Raw genomic sequence first — 19,456 nt, forward strand, 5'->3', positions numbered from 1 at the left:
AAACATGGTGTAGTCACACATCATTTGGAAAAATCAATACAAGAGAAAAATCCCTGATGCAAATTTAAAATAACTCTCTGCAGATTTCCCTAATTCTCCTAGGAAAGCAAAGAAAATCTAGAAAGGACAGTAAATATTTGTGCAACTGTAAACGTCTGTTATCTTTGGCATTCAGAGATGGCATGTTTCTCCTTGCAACCCCCACCATCTTCCACTCATTTCCCTTCTCACTCTTCTGCTCTAGGAGGAAATAATGGTCATCAATCAGCAATTCTGCACCATGAAAGGCAAAATCAAAAATTTAAATGAACCTATTTGTCAGAATAGTTCTGAAAAGTATCGCCTTTGGGCTGTGCAGTTTAAAAAAAAGGCACCAAGGTAAAAAAAAAATTAACATAGTCCAACTTCTGAGATTATCCTTGGAAAAAATGTTTAAGATAGAGGGAAACTATTTTTAAAGCCATGATTCAAACTGACTGGATTTACCTTTTGTTCATGTTTGATTGGAAAAAAGATAATGTATAAGAATACAATATAAATAATCATTTAGTTAATAAAACTTAATTCCTTTTTACAAACTTTTTATGAACCGTCAAACAGCACAAATGAGTATTTCAAATATAACTAGATAAGATGTTGGAACAGCGTTAAAGTGGTCAGGCTTTGGCTCAACAGGCTGCAGCAAGAACAGGCACAGGTTAGTAAACAAGTTTGAGAAGGTAGAGGCGTAACAACTGTAGGCAGGATGGTACTTCAGACAATGGAATGCTTCTGTCAGATGTGGGATTTCAGGATACCCACAGTCTCCCTAATGACTACATCTGCAGGAAGTACACCCAACTTCAGCTGCTGACAAGGTCAAGGAACTGGAGCTGGATGCAGCCACCATCTGGGAGGCTGAAAACCTCATAGATGAGTCTCTTACTACACTGAGAGTGCAGGCTTCTGATGTAGATGAGTGAGCAACAGGAGAAGTAAGGGGAATAACCAGTCGATGGAGGATTCTGCTGGGCCATTCCCCTCAGCCTTTGGATACTGCTTTGGGGTGGGACCCACCAGGGCACAGCAGCAGCAGCCAAGCCATTGCCACTGCAACCGGTTTGAAGCTCAGCACAAAGGGCAGAGACAGGCACAGTAGTAATGATAAGAGACTCGATAGTAAGGGAGATGGGCAGGAGATTCTATGGCCGTGAAAGAGAAGCCAGGATGATGCGCTGCCTCCTGGGTGCTCGGCTCCAGGATGTCTCAGAGCAGCTGCAGAAGATTCTCAGGAGGGAGGGTGAGCAACCAGAGGTCACGGTGCACATTGGCACCAATGATATGGGTACAAAGGAGCGAGAGGTCCTGTGCATTGAGTATAGGGAGTTAGGGGACAAGCTGAAAAACAGCAACTCCAAGGCAGTAATCTCTGGATTACTCCCAGCACCACGTGCTAGTCAGCGCAGGAACAGGATGATGGTACAGATGAATGAGTGGCGGAGGAAGTGGTGCAGGGGATAGGGTTTCACATTTCTGCAACATAGGGATCTCTTCTGGGGAAGGTATGACCTGTACAAAAAGGACAGGTTACACCTGAACCCAAGGAGGACGAATATCATTGCGTTTGCTAGAGCTGTTGATGAGGGTTTAAACAGGGAATAGGTACCGGAGTGATAGGGCAGTTGGTATACAAGTCAATAGCTGTAATGAGACTGTGAGGATGGACGGGCAGATGGCAGGTAACAAGGGAGATGGGGGAAGGACTAGAAAAGATAAACAAATGGAGAGAAAACGTAGGTGGACAAGTAGATATGAAAAGAAACACAGGGTATGTATGTTAACCTGACACTGGAAAATTCAGCATTCATACTATTGGATTTAAGGCCACCTGAATGGAGTAGGAGATATTCTCCAAGTTTACCCCTCAACCGACACCAAATTGTAGGCCTTTCCCGAGAGAAACACATATTCCTGAAGATATCAGAGCTCCTCAATTACTTCATGCATTCACCAAGAATGAGCACGAAGCAAACTGAATGTGCTGATTGCAATCCAGTGAGAATGCAGCAGACTGAGGTACAATGCGTAGGGATCAAAAGGCTACACCACTCAGCTGTGCTAAAACAAATACCACAGCTTATTTTGTTTCTACGTGCTTCCGATTGTTTCGGGAAGTGTTTCCTTATTCACTTCACTATTTATTACACAGTAGTTGTGGATTCGTAGCTAATATTTTGTGCTGCATAGACAAAATCCTTATGGTCATAAACACTTAGATACTCACATCATAAATGTAATAATTTTCAGAATATTTCATTAGTTGCAGCAGCATAATCTAAAGTTACTTTGAAAGTGTAAAACCTATGGCAGTGGTAAACCTAAACCTATGATAGTGTTAACTTTGGTAGACTTTATATAAGTGTGATTACATTCAAGTTGTTTTCTTTCATCTGTTCCATATTAAAGCAATAGAAAATACTCTATTCAAATGTTAGTAACTTTGATATGTCCCCATGGTTTCCACACCTGTCACTCAAAAATCTGTGCATTTTACAGCATAATTGCTTTTATGTTATATGTTTGCACAGAAACACCTGTCAAGTATCACTTGCTATCTTTTGTTTTTTTTTCATATTTAATTATCCATTTATTTTTCCATGATCCTATTCCTCTTGAAATAAAAAGATAAAAGTGTGCAAGAATACATCAACATACTAAATACACAGTAACCTTTCACAGACATGGGGAGAAGGACACAGATGAAGGATAGAAAGGGACGACTGAACGGGTCTTTGTGGTACAATATCTCAGAGACCTTTGAAGGCACTCATTCTCCAGAGAGATCAATGATTTTCCGATGAATAATAAATATGCATATTAAAATTTTAGGGAAAAATGATAAGAATGGAAATAAACACACTGAATGCAAATTTATCAATTCAACATAACAATGGAAAATAAGAAAAAGAAAAACGAAGGACGTTTGACCCCTTGTGTCTTCTCCAGAGCTCAACATTTTTACCTTAACGTCATTTTCCTCCATCAACCTCATATCGCTTCACTCCCTTAATATTTAAAAATCTATCAATTTGCAATATATTCAGCAAATGATCACCATTATATTTTGGATACAGATTTCCTGCTAGTGTGCACAGAATTTATGAAAGGGGAAATGGATACTTCTGACTTTTACTTACTCTGCATTCCTAACTAATTCAATGGCTTGCTCCAGCATGATACATTATTGGTAAACAAGAAATTCTGCTGATGCTGAAAATCTTGAGCAACACATACAAAATGGAGGGGAATAAACAGTCAATCCTTCGGGACGGGAAGGAATATCAGCTGGCAGATGATAGGTGAGAACAGATGAGGGTGAAGATGGATGGGGGGGAGGAGGGGATGAAGCAAGAAGTGGAAAGTGAGCGAGGCATGTCAGAATGGGAATGGGAATGGGAAGTTGAACTGAAATGGGTGGTCACTGGGAGATTTTGCCTTTTGAGATGGACAGAGTGAAAGGACTCAACAGAGCTGTATCCCAATGTGCATCGGGTCTCACCAATGTAGAGGAAGCCACACCACGAACACAAGATACAATAGATAAACCTGAAATACTCACAGGTGATGTGTCCCTTCACCTGGAAGGACTATTTTGGTCCTGAAAGGTGGTAAGAGAGGTGGCATAGGGGCAGGATGTGCTACTGGCGAGATCCTGATGGAGATGGCACAAGTTAAAGTTATTCACCTCCATAGATGCTGCCTGGCTTGTACAGTTTCTTCAGCATGTTGTATATTGCACATTACTGTTTATTATTGTTTTCTTCAATGTGTCATATTAAAACAGTTGAAAATTCTGTAACCACATTATAGATATTATGGCAATGAAAACATGGCACCTCGACATATCTTTCTTTATTTTCACCTTCTTTCCTGTCAACAGTTGACATCTTCTCCAGTCACCAATTTTACTGGCACCCATGACCCCACCTGCTCTGTCCAGTCCTCTCACTCCACTTCGGTAAAAAAATCAAGGAAGTAGCAGCATTTTCAAGAAACTGAAGTCCTTGATCAGTAAAAGCACACATTAAATATTAATTTGCCATAGATTGATCCTCCACAGAGAGACGAGCCAGGAGCCACGAGGAACATTTCAAAGAGCTGGGAGTTGATATGGAAGCCTATGCTGTAGATGGCAGATAAACAGGACATCCGGTAGGTGATGAAGGTTGTGTTGCTTTATGATGAGGGTGGATGGTCAATATAGGTTCTCACAGGACACAGCTGTCGACATTGTTCAGGAAAAGGCAAGGGAAAACTCAGTTTATAAAATTGGTGATACTAAGCAGGGAACAACTTCAACAATTTTAGATTTAAATTTATAAATTCATTTATTATTGTCACATGAACTGAGATACAGTGAAAAACTTTGTTTTGCATCCCATCAATGCACATCAGTACACAGACGTAGTGCAAGAGAAAACAACAGAAGGTGGAGTACTGTTACAGCTACAGAGAAAGTATATAATAAAGTATAAATATTTTAGAGGTATGATTTATATCACACAGTTACCATTATGCATGCATACATACGGCACTTGTTCCCTATCTTTAAACTGTCTTTTTCCACACGTCCTCTCCATACGATCACTTACAGATTTTCATCCTTTAACGCATATTCATTAAATTAAAAAGTACATATTCATCACCTCCTGCTATCAAAACCAACAGTAAATGCATATTCAAGTCATTACTCTCAACTTTCTTTCCTACTTCTGTCATCTGTCTTTGTGCAAATATGTGTGGAAACACTACATTCTCCAGGTCTCAAATTCAATGCGAGATCATCTACTAGTCAGGCTTTTATCAGCGGAAAGAGTATCAAGAAATAAATTGCATCTCAATTCTGGCTAGTGCAGCAAAAAAAACAAAAATACCGACAATTTTCTCCAAATCATAAGAAGAATCGTAAGTGCATCACTGGGGCCGTTTACATATTTTAAAATCACACTTCAACTTCACTCAATGAAATGGAATATGAAGCTGAGCAAATGTCATCAGTAACAGGCTCCCTTATGCCCTGCTGTCACATTCCAGTCCTACATTTGTCCATGTGTGACAGTCGCAGCCAGCCACTCAAGGCACGAGAAGATGAATCGCTGGCAGCTCTATTAGCCAAGCTGCCTCCCTTGAGATGTTCAGTGTCTTTAGAGAACAAAAATACAAGTCAATGCATAACTGGCCTTGGAATTTCATGTGGAAAACAAAAAAATTGCAAACCACATTGTTCCCCAGATTATCTGAACATCTGTCCCTTGCTGAAGAAAAACTGATTATAAGTTTATAACTTCATCTTTTGAGAAGGACAATGAAATCAACATTGAACAAAAGTCACCCTGTCATGGTTTTTCCTATTATCCTTCTCTTCCTATCTGGATAACTCGCTATGTAAAAACTTCTTACAACCCAAGGTCAGTTGTACCTCTCCTGCCTTATCATGCAGTTTTAATGGCAATATTATAAAACACAGGCCAGGAACCAAGAAGAGTGTACAACAAAATGTAAACATACACGTTACAAACAGGAGTATACCACGTGACTCTTATGCCTACTTGGTCGCGTAATACGATCAAAGTGATCATATAGCAACTTCACCTCAATATTTGTGTATATCTTTGCTTATTGTTTACTTATTTATCCCCATCTTAAAAATAATGAAAGACTCCGCCTCCACCACCCTGTGAAGAATATCCCAACAACTAACAATACATAGAGAGGTAATTGCTCCTCAGCTCTGACTGAAAAAGGCACCCCCTTATTTCTAAACTCTGATCCCAAGTTCTAGGTTCCAGATTCAAAGTTCTAGGTTCTAGGTTCAAAGCTCAAAGCTCAAAAGTTCTGCAGTACTGTGCAAAAGTCTTCAGTATATGTATGTATATAGATAGGGCTCCTAAGACTTTTGCACTGTACTGTAGTAATTTTATGTATTGCACTGTATCACTGCTACAAGACAAAAAAACAAATTTCATGACGTGTGTGAGTGATGATAAACCTGATTCTGATACAGGTCCCAGTTGCGGACTGTGAGTGGGATGGGCGCAGGGTGAGGGAAATTATGGATGGGAAAAGCGGGGGAGACATTCTGTAACGATTAACAAACCAATTGTTTGGAATCAAATGATCATACCTGGTGTCTCAAGGCTGGGTGTGTCTGCACCTGTGCCAGCCCCTGGCCCTGGTACTCCTCTTCTGCCACCTGTCCCACACCCCTCCTGTGGCACTTCAGAAATTGTGCCAAGTGGATTCTAGTTACATCCACCTTCTCAAGACCTCTCAGAGTCTTAAATGGTTCAAGCAGGTCTGTTGTCATGTTCAGCAGATAAAAGCTCAAGCAGTCCAATGCAAGCCACTGGACTCAGCCAACTTAGCCAATGTGAGCCCTCATTCCAGTTACTAGTCTAGTAAGCTTTCTCTGAACTGCCTCTTATGCATTACCATCCTTTCTAAAGTAAGATCAATAGCGATACAAAGAGCAGATATGTTCTCACAAATGCTATACTTTTGCATTCCATTTCCCTCTCAATAAACAAATACATAGTTAAGTGAATTATGGAAAGGTGCCCTGATTCCTCTGCATCCCAAAGCGCTACAACCTCTTGCCATTTAGAAATATGTTTTTTTTAAATATCCCTATCAAAATGGACTGCCCCATAGTTTATTACATTATGCTGCTTGCCAGATTTTGTCCACATTTAACACATTCACATCTTTTTGTGCCCTCCTTATATCGTCAGCATTTTTTTTACTTTTGAATCTACCTTTGCTTTATCAACACAGTTAGCAAGTATACCTTCATCCAAATCGTTATGTTTTTGTAACTTTAAAAATAGTTCAAAAGAAGACAGGTCTACCTTTCAGTTTACTTTAAGCAAGGCGTGAATGTGACGTATGCAATTAACATATTTATACATATAACTCTTAATGAATTATTTAAATGAAGAATGCTTAATCAAACTATATATATATATATATATACACACACACACACACACACACACACACAAGATTACTCAAATATTATTGAAATAGTAAATACAGAACACAAATTATTTATATAAATTGTAAAAATTTGAGGCTCCTGGGACACGATTCGTTCTGTATTGCCAATGATAAAGTCAATTTTCTTCCTTCTCTGCTTCCTGCCAACGAGGGGAAAAAAAATCACTTTTCTTCTTACTCTGTTTCCTATTCACCAGCCAATCTTCTACTTTATTTTGTACACCATGAACTTTTATTTTCCAGAAATATTATGACAAAGTCCTGCACAAGAACTCCCAAGTCTCTTTGCATCTCTGCATTTTGATTTCTCCCCCATCTAAATAATAGTCTGCCGTTTATTTCTTCCACCAAAGTGCATGACCATACACTTCCCAACATTGTATTTTATTTGCCATTTCTTTGCCCATTTCCCTAAACTATCTAAGTCTCTCTGCAGGCTCTCGGTTTCCTCAACACTACCCGCTCCTCCACCTATCTTTGTATCATCGGCAAATTTAGCCACAAATCCATTAATACCATAGTCCAAATCATTGACATACATCGTAAAAAGCAGTGGTCCCAACACCAACCCCTGTGGAACTCCACTGGTAACTGGCAGCCAGCCAGAATAGGATCCCTTTATTCCCACTCTCTGTTTTCTGCCAATCAGCCAATGCTCCACCCACCCTAGTAACTTCCTTGTAATTCCACGGGCTCTTATCTTGCTAAGCAGCCTCATGTGCGGCACCTTGTCAAAGGTCTCCTGAAAATCCAAGTACACTACGTCTACTGCATCTCCTTTGTCTACCCCCTTTGTAATTTCCTCAAAGAATTGCAGTTGGTTCATCAGGCAGGATTTTCCTTTCAGGAAACCGTGCTGGCTTTGGCCTGTCTTGTCATGTGCCTCCAGATACTCCGTAATCTCATCCCTAACAATCAATTCAAACAACCTCCCAACCACTGATGTCAGACTAACAGTTCTATAGTTTCCTTTCTGCTGCCTCCCACCCTTCTTAAATAGCAGAGTAACATTTGCAATTTTCCAGTAATCCAGTACAATGCCAGAATCTATTGATTCTTGAAAGATCATTGTTAATGCCTCTGCAATCTCTCCAACTACTTCCTTTAGAACCCGAGGGTACATTCCATCAGGTCCAGGAGATTTATCCACCCTCAAACCATTAAGCTTTCTGAGCACCTTCTCAGTTGTAGTTTTCACTGCACAAACTTCACTTCCCTGACACTCTTGAGTGTCCAGTATACAGGTATCCCCCGCCATCCGAAGGTAGAGTGTTCCTATGAAACAGTCCGTAAGCCGGAATGACGTAAGGCGAAGAAGCAATTACCATTTCTTTATATGGGAAAAATTTGTGAGCGATTGCAGACCCCAAAAAACCCACCAAATCATGCCAAATAATGCAAAAAACCTAAAATAACAGTAACATATAGTAAAAGCAGGAATGATAATGATAAATACACAGCCTATATAAAGTAGAAATACTTCTCTACAATCATTGCCGCACTGTTCTCCGTAGCGAAAATCTCACGCAAGCGCTCTCGGCAGATACACAGCGCAAGCGCTCTCGGCAGAAACACTCTCCCCAGTAACCTTTAAGCTATGAAGCTGCCAAAACATACCAAATAACACGTAAAAATACACAGCCTATATAAAGTAGAAATAATTTATGTACAGTGTAGTATCACTTACCGGAATTGGGACAGCGCAGAGCACACTGATGATAGTGTGTTAGACTGAGTCGTCGGAGGTTGGGGTGGTGCAGTGGTCCCAACCTCCGGGCCGCCGACCAACACCGATCGGTGAAGCATGCAGCGGTACAGCGGTAGCTGGGACGCACCCAACACATCTTTAAGAAAAAAGCCGAAATTACATGGTAATTAATTAGGTGCCGCCCGGCACATAAATGTCGGCCCAGGTCAGAGGCGATTGCGAATTGCGTTGCCTCTGATCTGCGCTGACATTTATGTGCCGGGCAGCACCTAATTAATTAGTTTATTTCGGCTCTTTTCTTAAAGATGTGCTGGGTGCGTCCCGGCTGCTGCTGCATTCTCCACAGCAATGTATCGATCCGCGGCCCGGAGGTTGGGGTGGTGGGACACTAGGGTGTCATCTCATCGTCGTCTGTTTCCATCAGGGCAGGCAGGTCATCTTCTTCTATCTGTGCCTGCCTTGATGTCGAAGGTTGAGGTTTGTCGTCTGCTGTGGCTGATGTGGTAGGCTTGAAAAACGACAGCATGCTTGACTGCTTAGCCTCGTGCAGTTTTCTTTCATACAGTTCCTTGTAAGCATTCAAACTATCCTGCAAAAATACCCTAAACCGACATACCCTTTCAAAATTAAAGTCCTACTTTTCTGCAATCATTGTTGTCAATTGCAGTGAAAATCTCACACAGTTGCTTCACGTTCAGTTCCAGGACGACTTTACTTTCGGTCTGTTCGCTACTGCAGAGGTCCCCAACCTTTTTTGCACTGCGGACCGGTTTAATATTGACAATATTCTTGCGGACCGGCTGACCCTGGGGGGGGGGGGGGGTGGCAGGGTTGCCAACGGACAAGAGTAGCAGTCAAATACGTTGTGTTTACCCAGAGAAAGACTACAATGACCATGAAGCCTTGCGTGGGCACCAGTCTGTATGCGTGACCTGCGCATGCATGTACCAGCCGATTTTTTTTCCTGCAAATCGTTTTTGGCGATTCTGTTCGGGGGGGGGGGGGTGTTAATCACGACCGGAATGTAGTTGATAAGTGGTTAATACACTCAATTTCGTTTCTAAAATAATTTATCTAACGAATTTAACATTAAACATACAGCGCATATTTTCCTCGCATGAATATAGCAATAAGTCAATTATCAGGGGAGGACAGGACAGGGGAGCTTGAAGTAAGTGTTGAACGAACTTCCAGTAGAAGTGGTAGAGGCAGGTTCGATATTATCATTTAAAGAAATGTTAGATAGGTATATGGACAGGAAAGGAATGGAGGGTTATGGGCTGAGTGCAGGTCGGTGGGACTAGGTGAGAGTAGCGTTCGGCACGGACTAGAAGGGCCGAGATGGCCTGTTTCCGTGCTGTAATTGTTATATGGTTATACAAGTAAGTCAATAGCATCATAACATTTTAAGTAACATTTGGATATTAAAAACACAGCACACATTTTCCCCATATGAACATATAAAATCATTGCAACACACCAATATCGCTGAATCAGTGGGAGCCCTGGGCTTGTTTCCCTGCAACAAGATGGTGCCATCGAGGGGTGATGGGAGACAGCGATACTCGAAGGGGGTTCCTTATGTCCAGTCTGTTCCGCAGTTTAGTTTTCATTGCATTCATTGCAGAAAACTCCGCTTTGCAGAAAAATGTTGGAAATGAAAGCAACGTTTTCAGTGCTTTCGTGTCTATCTCAGGATATTTAGCCTTGACTTTGATCCAGAATGCCGGCAGAGATGTTATGTCAAACATACTTTTCAGCCCGCTGTCATTTGCAAGCTCGAGGAGTTGATCTCCCTCCCGCGCTGACATGGATGACACGCGGGTAATGACCTCGTTTGCGTTCAAGCTCAGCAGTGGGCATGACAGGGAATGAGGAAAGGTGCAGCTGACTCATATCGTTTCCTCGCAGCCTGGTAGCGCATGCTTTGCAGCCCGGTGGTTGGGGACTGCTGCGCTACTGCATTCAGTTTCGATTGTTATCCTTTCCTCTTCCAATTGCATCAGCTCTTCATCTATCAGTTCTTGGTCATGGGATGCCAAAACCTCTTCAACGTTATCTTCCTCAACTTCCACAAGCGAAACTCACTTTATCCTTACTTCGTTCACCACAATCAAAACGCTTAATTATGTCTAGTTTTACGCTAAGTGTAACACCTTTATGAGCTCTTTTAGGCTTTTCCAATACCTTAGGACTCATCCTGCAAACGGCTGCTCACAGGCACATGTTTAAGCAATGCCGGCTGGAATGCCGTTCTGAATCCGGGGGAGGAGCTTGGCTGCTCAGGGCGCACACTGCCTTTTATCACACGCTGCCTTTTTTTGTAACAGTGAAAACACCTTCTGTTAGTAAAAACAGGTAACTAATATAGGTCTTTCGTAACAGCGAGGTTTATAAAGCAAACGTTTGAAAAGCGGGGGACACCTGTACTGCAGATGTCTTCCACTGTGAAGACTAATGCAAAACACATATTCAGTTCCTCTGCCAGCTCTGCATCTCTCATTACAATTTCTCCAGCGTAATTTTGTATTGGTCCTATATCTACCCCCGACTCTCTTTTACCCGTTATATACTTTTTAAAAAAGCTTCTTGATATTAGTCACCAGTTTCCTTTCACAATTCATCTTTTCCTTCTGAATGACCTTCTTAGTTTCCTTCCGCAAATTTTAAAAAACTCCCCAATCTTCTACCTTCCCACTAGCTCTGGCTTCCTTGTATGCCCTCTCTTTTGTTGACTGCAATTTCCCTAAGTTTTTCCATCCCTTCAGATTCCTAATTCCTTTATTTCAGAAATGTTACTTGTGTCCTCTGAAGAGAACACAAAAGACAATAGCCATTTAATTCCTCTACCATCTGCTTTTCAATTATTAACTCCCCACACTCATTTTCTACAGGACCAATAATCTTCTCCTTATCCTTGGACACTCTTACTGTCTCTATATTCTTTACTAGCTTTATCTTATATTCCAATGATTTCTTCCTTCCTACTTTTTTAACTGTTACATCTGTCCAACCTTCCAAACTACGACCATCTATAATAGGTGTGACAGGCCAACACGGTACATCTCCTATACAGGCCTGGACATGTAAATTGAACCAAAGAAACGTCATGCAATGAAAAGAACAACCTGATTGAAGTTTTACAGGCCTGCTAACACTTTTGCTTGTTTGTGATAACACCAGATGTAAGTGTTTGTGTGCAACTCAACAGTTAAGTTGATGATAACTAGCAAACGATCGCTGGAAATCCCCATGATTTGTCATCCAACTCATTCATTAACCTGGAATATTCTCAAATGTAAGTGAGGTGTGTGGCCAGAGCTGAGATCCAGACCATGAGCCATGTGTGTAGATGGAGTCAGGGTGCGGTTCCAACACACTAGGGAGCTGGAACATGGATGGGTGGGTTACAAGCAGAGCCGGAGGGCCTGTGTATTTTACCACTCCCTTTGCACTCACATGTTCCACTTGAAAATGTATTACAGTACTGTATAGCATGTAAAAACAAAACTAAAAAACATGCGTTTTAGCTATTAATAGGACCAACAGCCAAGAAAACACGGTGCTGGACTAGCACGACTAAAATTGCAAAGGGTACTGGACTATCAGAGTTTTTTCACTGGGATAGAGTTTAGATGAATATTCCCATCTCAACAATAATGGATTTCAAAGCCCAAATATAAAATGCAAGGCAGTTTTCCAAAAATGCCTCAGTCAGAATTTCTGAGAGGATGACTTATCTCATCTTCCCCATGACATCACGGATAATTCAATTCAGTGTACACAAATTTACAACCGAAAACAAAATGTACTTGGCCCAATATTTCAACTGCAGTATTAAAGACTCCAGAAAAACCCGCACCTAATGCAAACACAGACACAGCACAGGTACTTATATTATGAAGTGTAAAATAATCCAATGCACACTTTGTTCACTGAAACAAAGACAAACATAATCCAGCCAATTACCACTGACTTTCAATCATCACACTGATGAAAGGAATAGTTGACTATAATGAAATTGCACAGTATCACCTGCTCAATTATACTCAGTTTTAATTCTGCCTAGACTAAATCTGTTCCACACCTTTGCCCAAACATGAACAAAGTAAAGGGATCTCTCAGATGAGATGAAACCAATTGTCCGTTAAATCAAGAAAAGTGTGTTGACCAAATGACTAACGTTTCGGTTAAAACTGTAGTACGTACCACGTTAACTGATGCAACTGAAGTTTTGACAAATCTATCTCTATACCCAGAGTGGTAAGAGGAAAAAAAACTCTTCTGTTCTGATCAATATTTACCTGCATGTGAGTCTTGGCTGTGTACTATTTGAGCTTGGTTTTGGTATACCCCACGATATGTAGTTCACCAACACTCACAGCCAAATTGTGCAGATGACACATGGCTTCTGGACAAGTCCCCATATCAGTGCGGTAAGTACATTTCTTACCTTCACATTTTCGGGGTGTAGTCCTCCTGGATGTTTATCCATGTACTGACATAAATCTGTATGCTAGATCAATGGAGAGAGGAAAGGAGAATTATTCAACATGTATCAGTCATTCAATAATTTAACAGCTTCAACTTATATTACAAGCAGTCTGGCTTAATTATTTAACTAGCTTTGAATCTTTCTGACTAAGTTGAATATATTCATTAATCTGCAGTTACAAACTTTTATCTTGTGTTTTCCAATGATCATGAAGGGATCTTTGTGCAGAATTAATTCATGCAAAGGTTTCAATAGCAAGCTTTTGCTTGTAGAAATACTGTATTTGGAGGTGTACTGCTTTAAATGCCAAGCTTATTTTCCTCATTAGGACTATTAGTTGAAAGTCAGACTACTATTTAAAGAAAATGGGAATTGAAAAGCAGTAAAAAAAAGTTCCCAAAATCTTGTGAGAGAATAAGATCACTGAATATCAGGTATTTTTAAAAATATGTTCTGATCATAGAAACCAGACATGGAATGCCTCAATGCAATAATGAGATACGCAGCACCTGGCTCTACCATTCTAGTTATGCTAGAAATATCCAGAAATGTAAAGAGTGGTAAGAGATATACTGCATCTAACAACCTGCAATATTTGCACACATTTTTATCATTGGGAAAAATCTCTCATCAATACAATGACCTTGGACCTGGATTTTGCAGTCCAGTCTCATCTTAAAAATAACTGATCTGCATCATTTGACATTCACCCTTCTCAATGCCAAATCCTTTCATACTTAAGTCAGAGGCGATTCCAGGATCTGGCCACATTGAAGAATTTTTGTGTGCAGCAAACCAACAAGTTAAAAAGCCTTGTATAAATGATTTAGTCATTTTATATATACCTAAAAAATAACTGGTGTTTGACTCCAACATTTACGTCGAAACTGATCTACTGTCAAAAGCTGAACTACTGGCAATTCTTTTTAACTTTAAAAATGACGTTATGGAGTATGGCTACTTAAAAAGCACAGTCACGGCTCATTCTGTAAGGTACAACATATCCATATTTATGTCTGTCAGATTAGTTAGCAAAGATAGGAATTCTTGCTACTTTTTGTTCATTCGCTGACACTGAAGCAGCACTGGAACAGCACATGCTGTGGGGAGCAAGGCATCACCAACTGTGTTTGTACAAGTATGCACCAGAAGTGGCTGCAGAATTCCCTTTCTAAAGGAAAGTAATTCCTTTCCCTACTAATTTTCTCTGTAAACTATCTTCCCCATTTCCCTTTCACCTTACACCAGATTCTACCAATACTATTCATGGTGACCATTTTACATACTTATAAAATATAATGTCTCTTTTTTTTCTGCTCGTGAGTACTCTAATGCAACACTAATTTTTGTCTATGCATTTGGAAAATTATAGAACGACTGTATATACAATTTAATTCTCATTAACAGACACAAGTTTCCTCTGGGGAAATGGGTTTATGTATTCATTTGAAACTCAAAGTCAAATTCAGCAATTCCAGACATTTTTTTGTTTTTTTTTTTATCAGACCTGGTAAGTTCTGCTCTACGGTTATTCAACAATATTAACTCAATGGACACTGCTCAATCTGCTAGGTATTTCCAGCGTCCTTTTGGTTTTAGGATTTAGTAACCACCCTGATGTCTACTTCACACCTTTAACAATTTGTGAGTTTGCTCTTTCTCATCATGCCCTTATTAATCTACCAACCAGACAGCTACTGAAACAACAGTTAATGCAGCAACCCCATCCTTGTATGACCAAAGATATTCCCTTTGTCCTACCCATCTCTCTCCAACTTCTCTGAACTTAAAACAAGCTCCTTTTGTCAACTTTCCAGTTCCAACAAAGAGTCTTTGACCTGAATCATCTTTGTTTTCATAAGTGCTGAATGCCCTGCTGAACGTTTACAACATTTTCAGCTTTCATTGTGGGTGTCAACTAACTGCTGTTTTTGTTAAACTTTGTTTGTAACTTATGAATTTTCAGATCAAATACAGACAGCAAACTTTTCACAAATAAGGTAATTCAGATTTCAGACTTAACGGTTTCACGGTTAAAATAAGATCTGAATCCAAACAAAAATAAATTTAACCCCATGCTCCCACACCATCTTCCCCCCCCCCACATACACACACAATTGTTACAATTCATCCTGCAACACGAACAATGCAAGTCTACCATCATAGAGCAAATGCATTTAAACCTAACAAATTCACATGCATGACATTGTGAAGCACAACAAACTTATTAAAAGGCCTTAATACTCCAATTAGTGAAGTCTATTACTTCCATAATTACATGTCAGAAGTTAATATAAAAGAGCTCATTATATGTAATTTGTTTGCTAAATTGCTAACTGCTATATTAATGAAAAGCAAAAGATAGTCTATTACTCTTAAAAAAACACAGAAATATATCAAGATTTTGATAAATGGAAAAGGTACATTTCATTCATAATCTTAATCGTCTCATTTTTTTAGTGTGTATGTGCCTTTTAAAGGTTATGAATGCAATCAATTAATCACACTACTGTGCCATACAATATTGATAATCCATCCTAAATTATCCTGACTAGTACTTTACAGGAAATATTCCAAGGACATGTTGAATTTTTCACCTAGAACAAAAAAAGCAACATTCACTCATTGGGAATATAGAGATCCCCAGTACTAGAGATCAGGGCCTGGGGAAAGCACAGAAAATGGTTTTAATCTGGTTTAGGAACCCTGCACAGGTTGAGCAGCATCTGTGTTGGAGAAAGGTACTGCTGACACTTCAGATCGAAATTCTGCATCGGGGCCGAGAGCAGGGAGGGAAGATAGCCAGCATAAAGAGGAGAGGGCACTGCTGAGACAGGGGCTGGTGGGGTGATTGGTGAACTGGGGATAGCTGAAGGATGATGGCCAGATTGAGCCAGATAATGGAGGGTGTGGGGTAACACTGAGGGACAGAGACGGGTGGATGATAAGTGAAGACAGATAAAAAAACAAAGGGCAGATCAAGGTAGATGGGAGAAGACGAGGGTGAAGGTGGAGACATCTAGGAGGCTGATAAGCAAGAACATAAAGGTTAGTAGTACTAGAATCCGATAAGTAAGGAAGGTGAAAATAGGAATCCATTAAGGGAGAGATGAAAAGGCAGAAGGAATTCAGTGGGCAAAATGCATGGTAAGAGGTGAATAGAAACAGGATGGGGAGGGGATGCAAGTGGGTATTGGGGTCAGGAGGGAATGGCAGTATTAGAAAGGGGACAAAAATGGAAAGATCAGTGATGGATCAGGGGAACAGACAGACAGGCAGTGGGGATAGGGGGTTTGGGAGGGAAGACAACACAGGAGCTAAAGGCTACCTGAAATTGGAAAAGTCAATCTTTATACCATTAGTTTGGTGGATCATAAATCATTCATTCCCTATTTTAAGTTGGGCTTCAGCTTCGTGATAGAGAATGCTGAGGATAGAGAGGTCACAATGAGAACAGGAAGGAGAGTTAAAAGGACATGCAACTCAGAGCTCAGTTTAACTACTGTGTACAGACTGTAGATGCTCTGTAGATCAGTCACTTAGTCTACGTCTGGTCTCAATGATGTCGAAGAGGCCACATTGGAAGCACCAAGTGTGGTAGAAGAGGTTCAAGGAGGCGCAGTCGAATCTTTGCCATGCCTGGAATGGCTGCTTTAGGTCACTGGATGGTGGTAACAGGGGAGGTATAGGGGCAAATGTTGGACCTCCTTCATCTGCAGATGAAAGTGCCTGGGAGAGGCGGGTGGAATGAGGGAGATATAAGGCTGAAAAGGATGAGGAGAAAATGGTGCTAGTGGTAAGATCCATTTTAAGCTGTTAAAATAGATATCTGAAGCTTTCTCATATATATTAAAGGGAGATGAAAATCTGGAAAATTATTTTAAATTGAACAGAACATAAAACAGGACAAAAAATGCTTCAAATCAGCAGTAGGTAAATTTCTGATTTATGGAAGGTTTGCCCATGAGAATGTTAAAATGATTTGGACTTCGATAGTGGAAGAAATCACAAAATTATTTTACAAACCAGCAAGGTGTTGCAATGGGAAGACAGGTATTTCTGTTGTTGGCTGCATCAAAGTGGTGACAATTCAGCATGTAAGAGGGAGATTGAAAATCTGGTTGAATGGTGCTACAACAACCTCTCATCTAATGTCAGCAAAACCAAAGAGCTGACTACTGACTACAGGAGGAAGAAACTGGGGCTCCATGAGTCAGTACTCATTAGTGAATCGGAGGCAGGGAAGGTCAGTAATTTTTAAATCCTTGGTGTTATCATATCAGAAAATCTGTTCTGGGACCATCATACAAATGCAATTTCAAAAAAGGCACAGTAGCACCTCTACTTTCTTAGAAGTTAGCGCATATTTGGCATTTCATCTAAAATTTTGACGAACTTTTATACATGCACAGTAGAGAGCATCCTCACTGGTTGCATCATGCGCTGCTATGGAAACACCAATGCCCAAGAATAGAATATCTTATATAAAGTGATTGATACAGCCCAGTCTGTCACAGGAAAATCCTCCCCACCACTGAGCACATCCACAAAGAGCACCGCCACAAAAAAGCAGCATCCACCATCAAGGACCCCCACCATCCAGGCCATGCTCTCTTGTCACTGGTGCACTGAGAAGGAAGTACATGAGCCTTAGGTCCCACGACACCAGATTCAAGGACGGTTATTACCCTTCAACCAGCAGGTTCCTGAACCAGTATGGATCACATAACTCCCCTCAGCATTGAGCGCTATTGGACTCATTTTGAAGGACTCTACACATGCTCTCAATATTATTTATTTACATATTTGTTTATTTATTATTACATTTTTCTTCTATTTGCATACTTTTGTCTTTTGCACATTGTTGCTTATTAGTGTTTGTTTGTGTGTAGTTTTTCATTGATTGCATTATATTACTTTGTTCACCTGTGAATGCCAGCCAGAAAATGAATCTCAGGGTAGTATGTGGTGACATATAAGTGCATTGATAATGAATTTACTTTGAACTTTCTATGTAGGCAAAATGCAATGATAATGAGTGTCCTTCCACTCAGGTAATCTGCTGAATTCATGCAAAATAGCAAAGGTAGCAAAATATAGTGCACAACAGTCCACTAATGCCTTCTTTGATATAAATCAGCCTTTCTCAGTCTTCATGCATTTTACTCACAAGTAACTCCCTGAAAGAAGCATTTATACATTGGTGGGCTGGTCCATTTCCTACTTTTATAAGTACAAACCTTCTAGTAGCCTGATATGCTCACATCACAAGAGGGCTCTGCCTGACTTATGGTGGCATTTATTTAATGGCTTTTCCATGGGTCAGTAAGGAATTGACTCCCACAGTCATGTAGATTGATTTCTAGATTAATTCTGAATAAGCGAGCACTGATTTTTCTGAATTAATACTTCCCTGCTTCCTGCCAGTGAGGGTAAAGCTAGCTCTAACATTATCAACAATGGATTCTTCTGCAGCACATAAGACGACCAGAATCTGTCCAGTACATTTCCTACGTTCCTAAAACCTTCAATGAAAAGTAGGTCTTTTACATAGGTCGTTAATGGAAAGCAGAATGTCATATTTCTTAACTGCAGCTATTTTTTTATTCCTGTAATTCCCTAGATCTGTGTACCATGTGCTTCCTCATCAGAGATGGTACTTGATTCAAGTATGAATAATTATGGCTACTGACCAATTGACCATTTCGCCCAAGTGTGCTGCAGTACATTTTGGCTTGCTTTGCTCTGTGAACAGAGCAGATGACATTATGAATACACTGTACACCGTTATTATATTGTTATTACATGAACTATTAAGCACCTGTGTTTACTGTGCAAGGCCATGGTGACTTAATATTATCAATGTATAATTAATAAAGGGTGAAACAGATGTTCAGCCTCATTAGACCTTCCTCCCTCTTGTCCCAATTAACTTTACAGCTCTTCAGCCTTTTGAAATTAATAATATCTTTACAGATGTTCTTTCACATGTCATGATGGCTACTCTCCAATTAAATTGATCATAATTTTAATCATTACGGTATTATAATAAAAAGATCGAGATCTAGCAGGCTAACAAATATTCATTTTTGAAGTAGTGAGACATTTTTGCATTTTGTTCACTCAATTTAATTTTCTTTGCTCATATTTCAGTGACTACAGCATTCTCGCACCTCTAGAGAGGTATCCCTCGCGTTCTTTAATATTGAAATAAACTT

General features: G+C 40.1%; 1 protein-coding gene across 3 annotated transcripts in view; it reads right to left on the bottom strand.

The window, feature by feature from the left end:
• cdk14 (cyclin dependent kinase 14) overlaps nt 1-19,456 on the bottom strand; it is a 648,395-nt gene that overhangs the window by 366,090 nt on the left and 262,849 nt on the right. For all 3 annotated transcript variants that reach the window (XM_063044119.1, XM_063044121.1, XM_063044120.1), the window contains one exon: nt 13,197-13,259. In XM_063044119.1, coding sequence (XP_062900189.1) covers nt 13,197-13,259 — 63 coding nt within the window. The remainder of the gene's footprint in view (nt 1-13,196; nt 13,260-19,456) is intronic.

This window comes from Mobula hypostoma, chromosome 3, assembly GCF_963921235.1.
Source record: "Mobula hypostoma chromosome 3, sMobHyp1.1, whole genome shotgun sequence".
NCBI classification, from domain to species: domain Eukaryota; kingdom Metazoa; phylum Chordata; class Chondrichthyes; order Myliobatiformes; family Myliobatidae; genus Mobula; species Mobula hypostoma.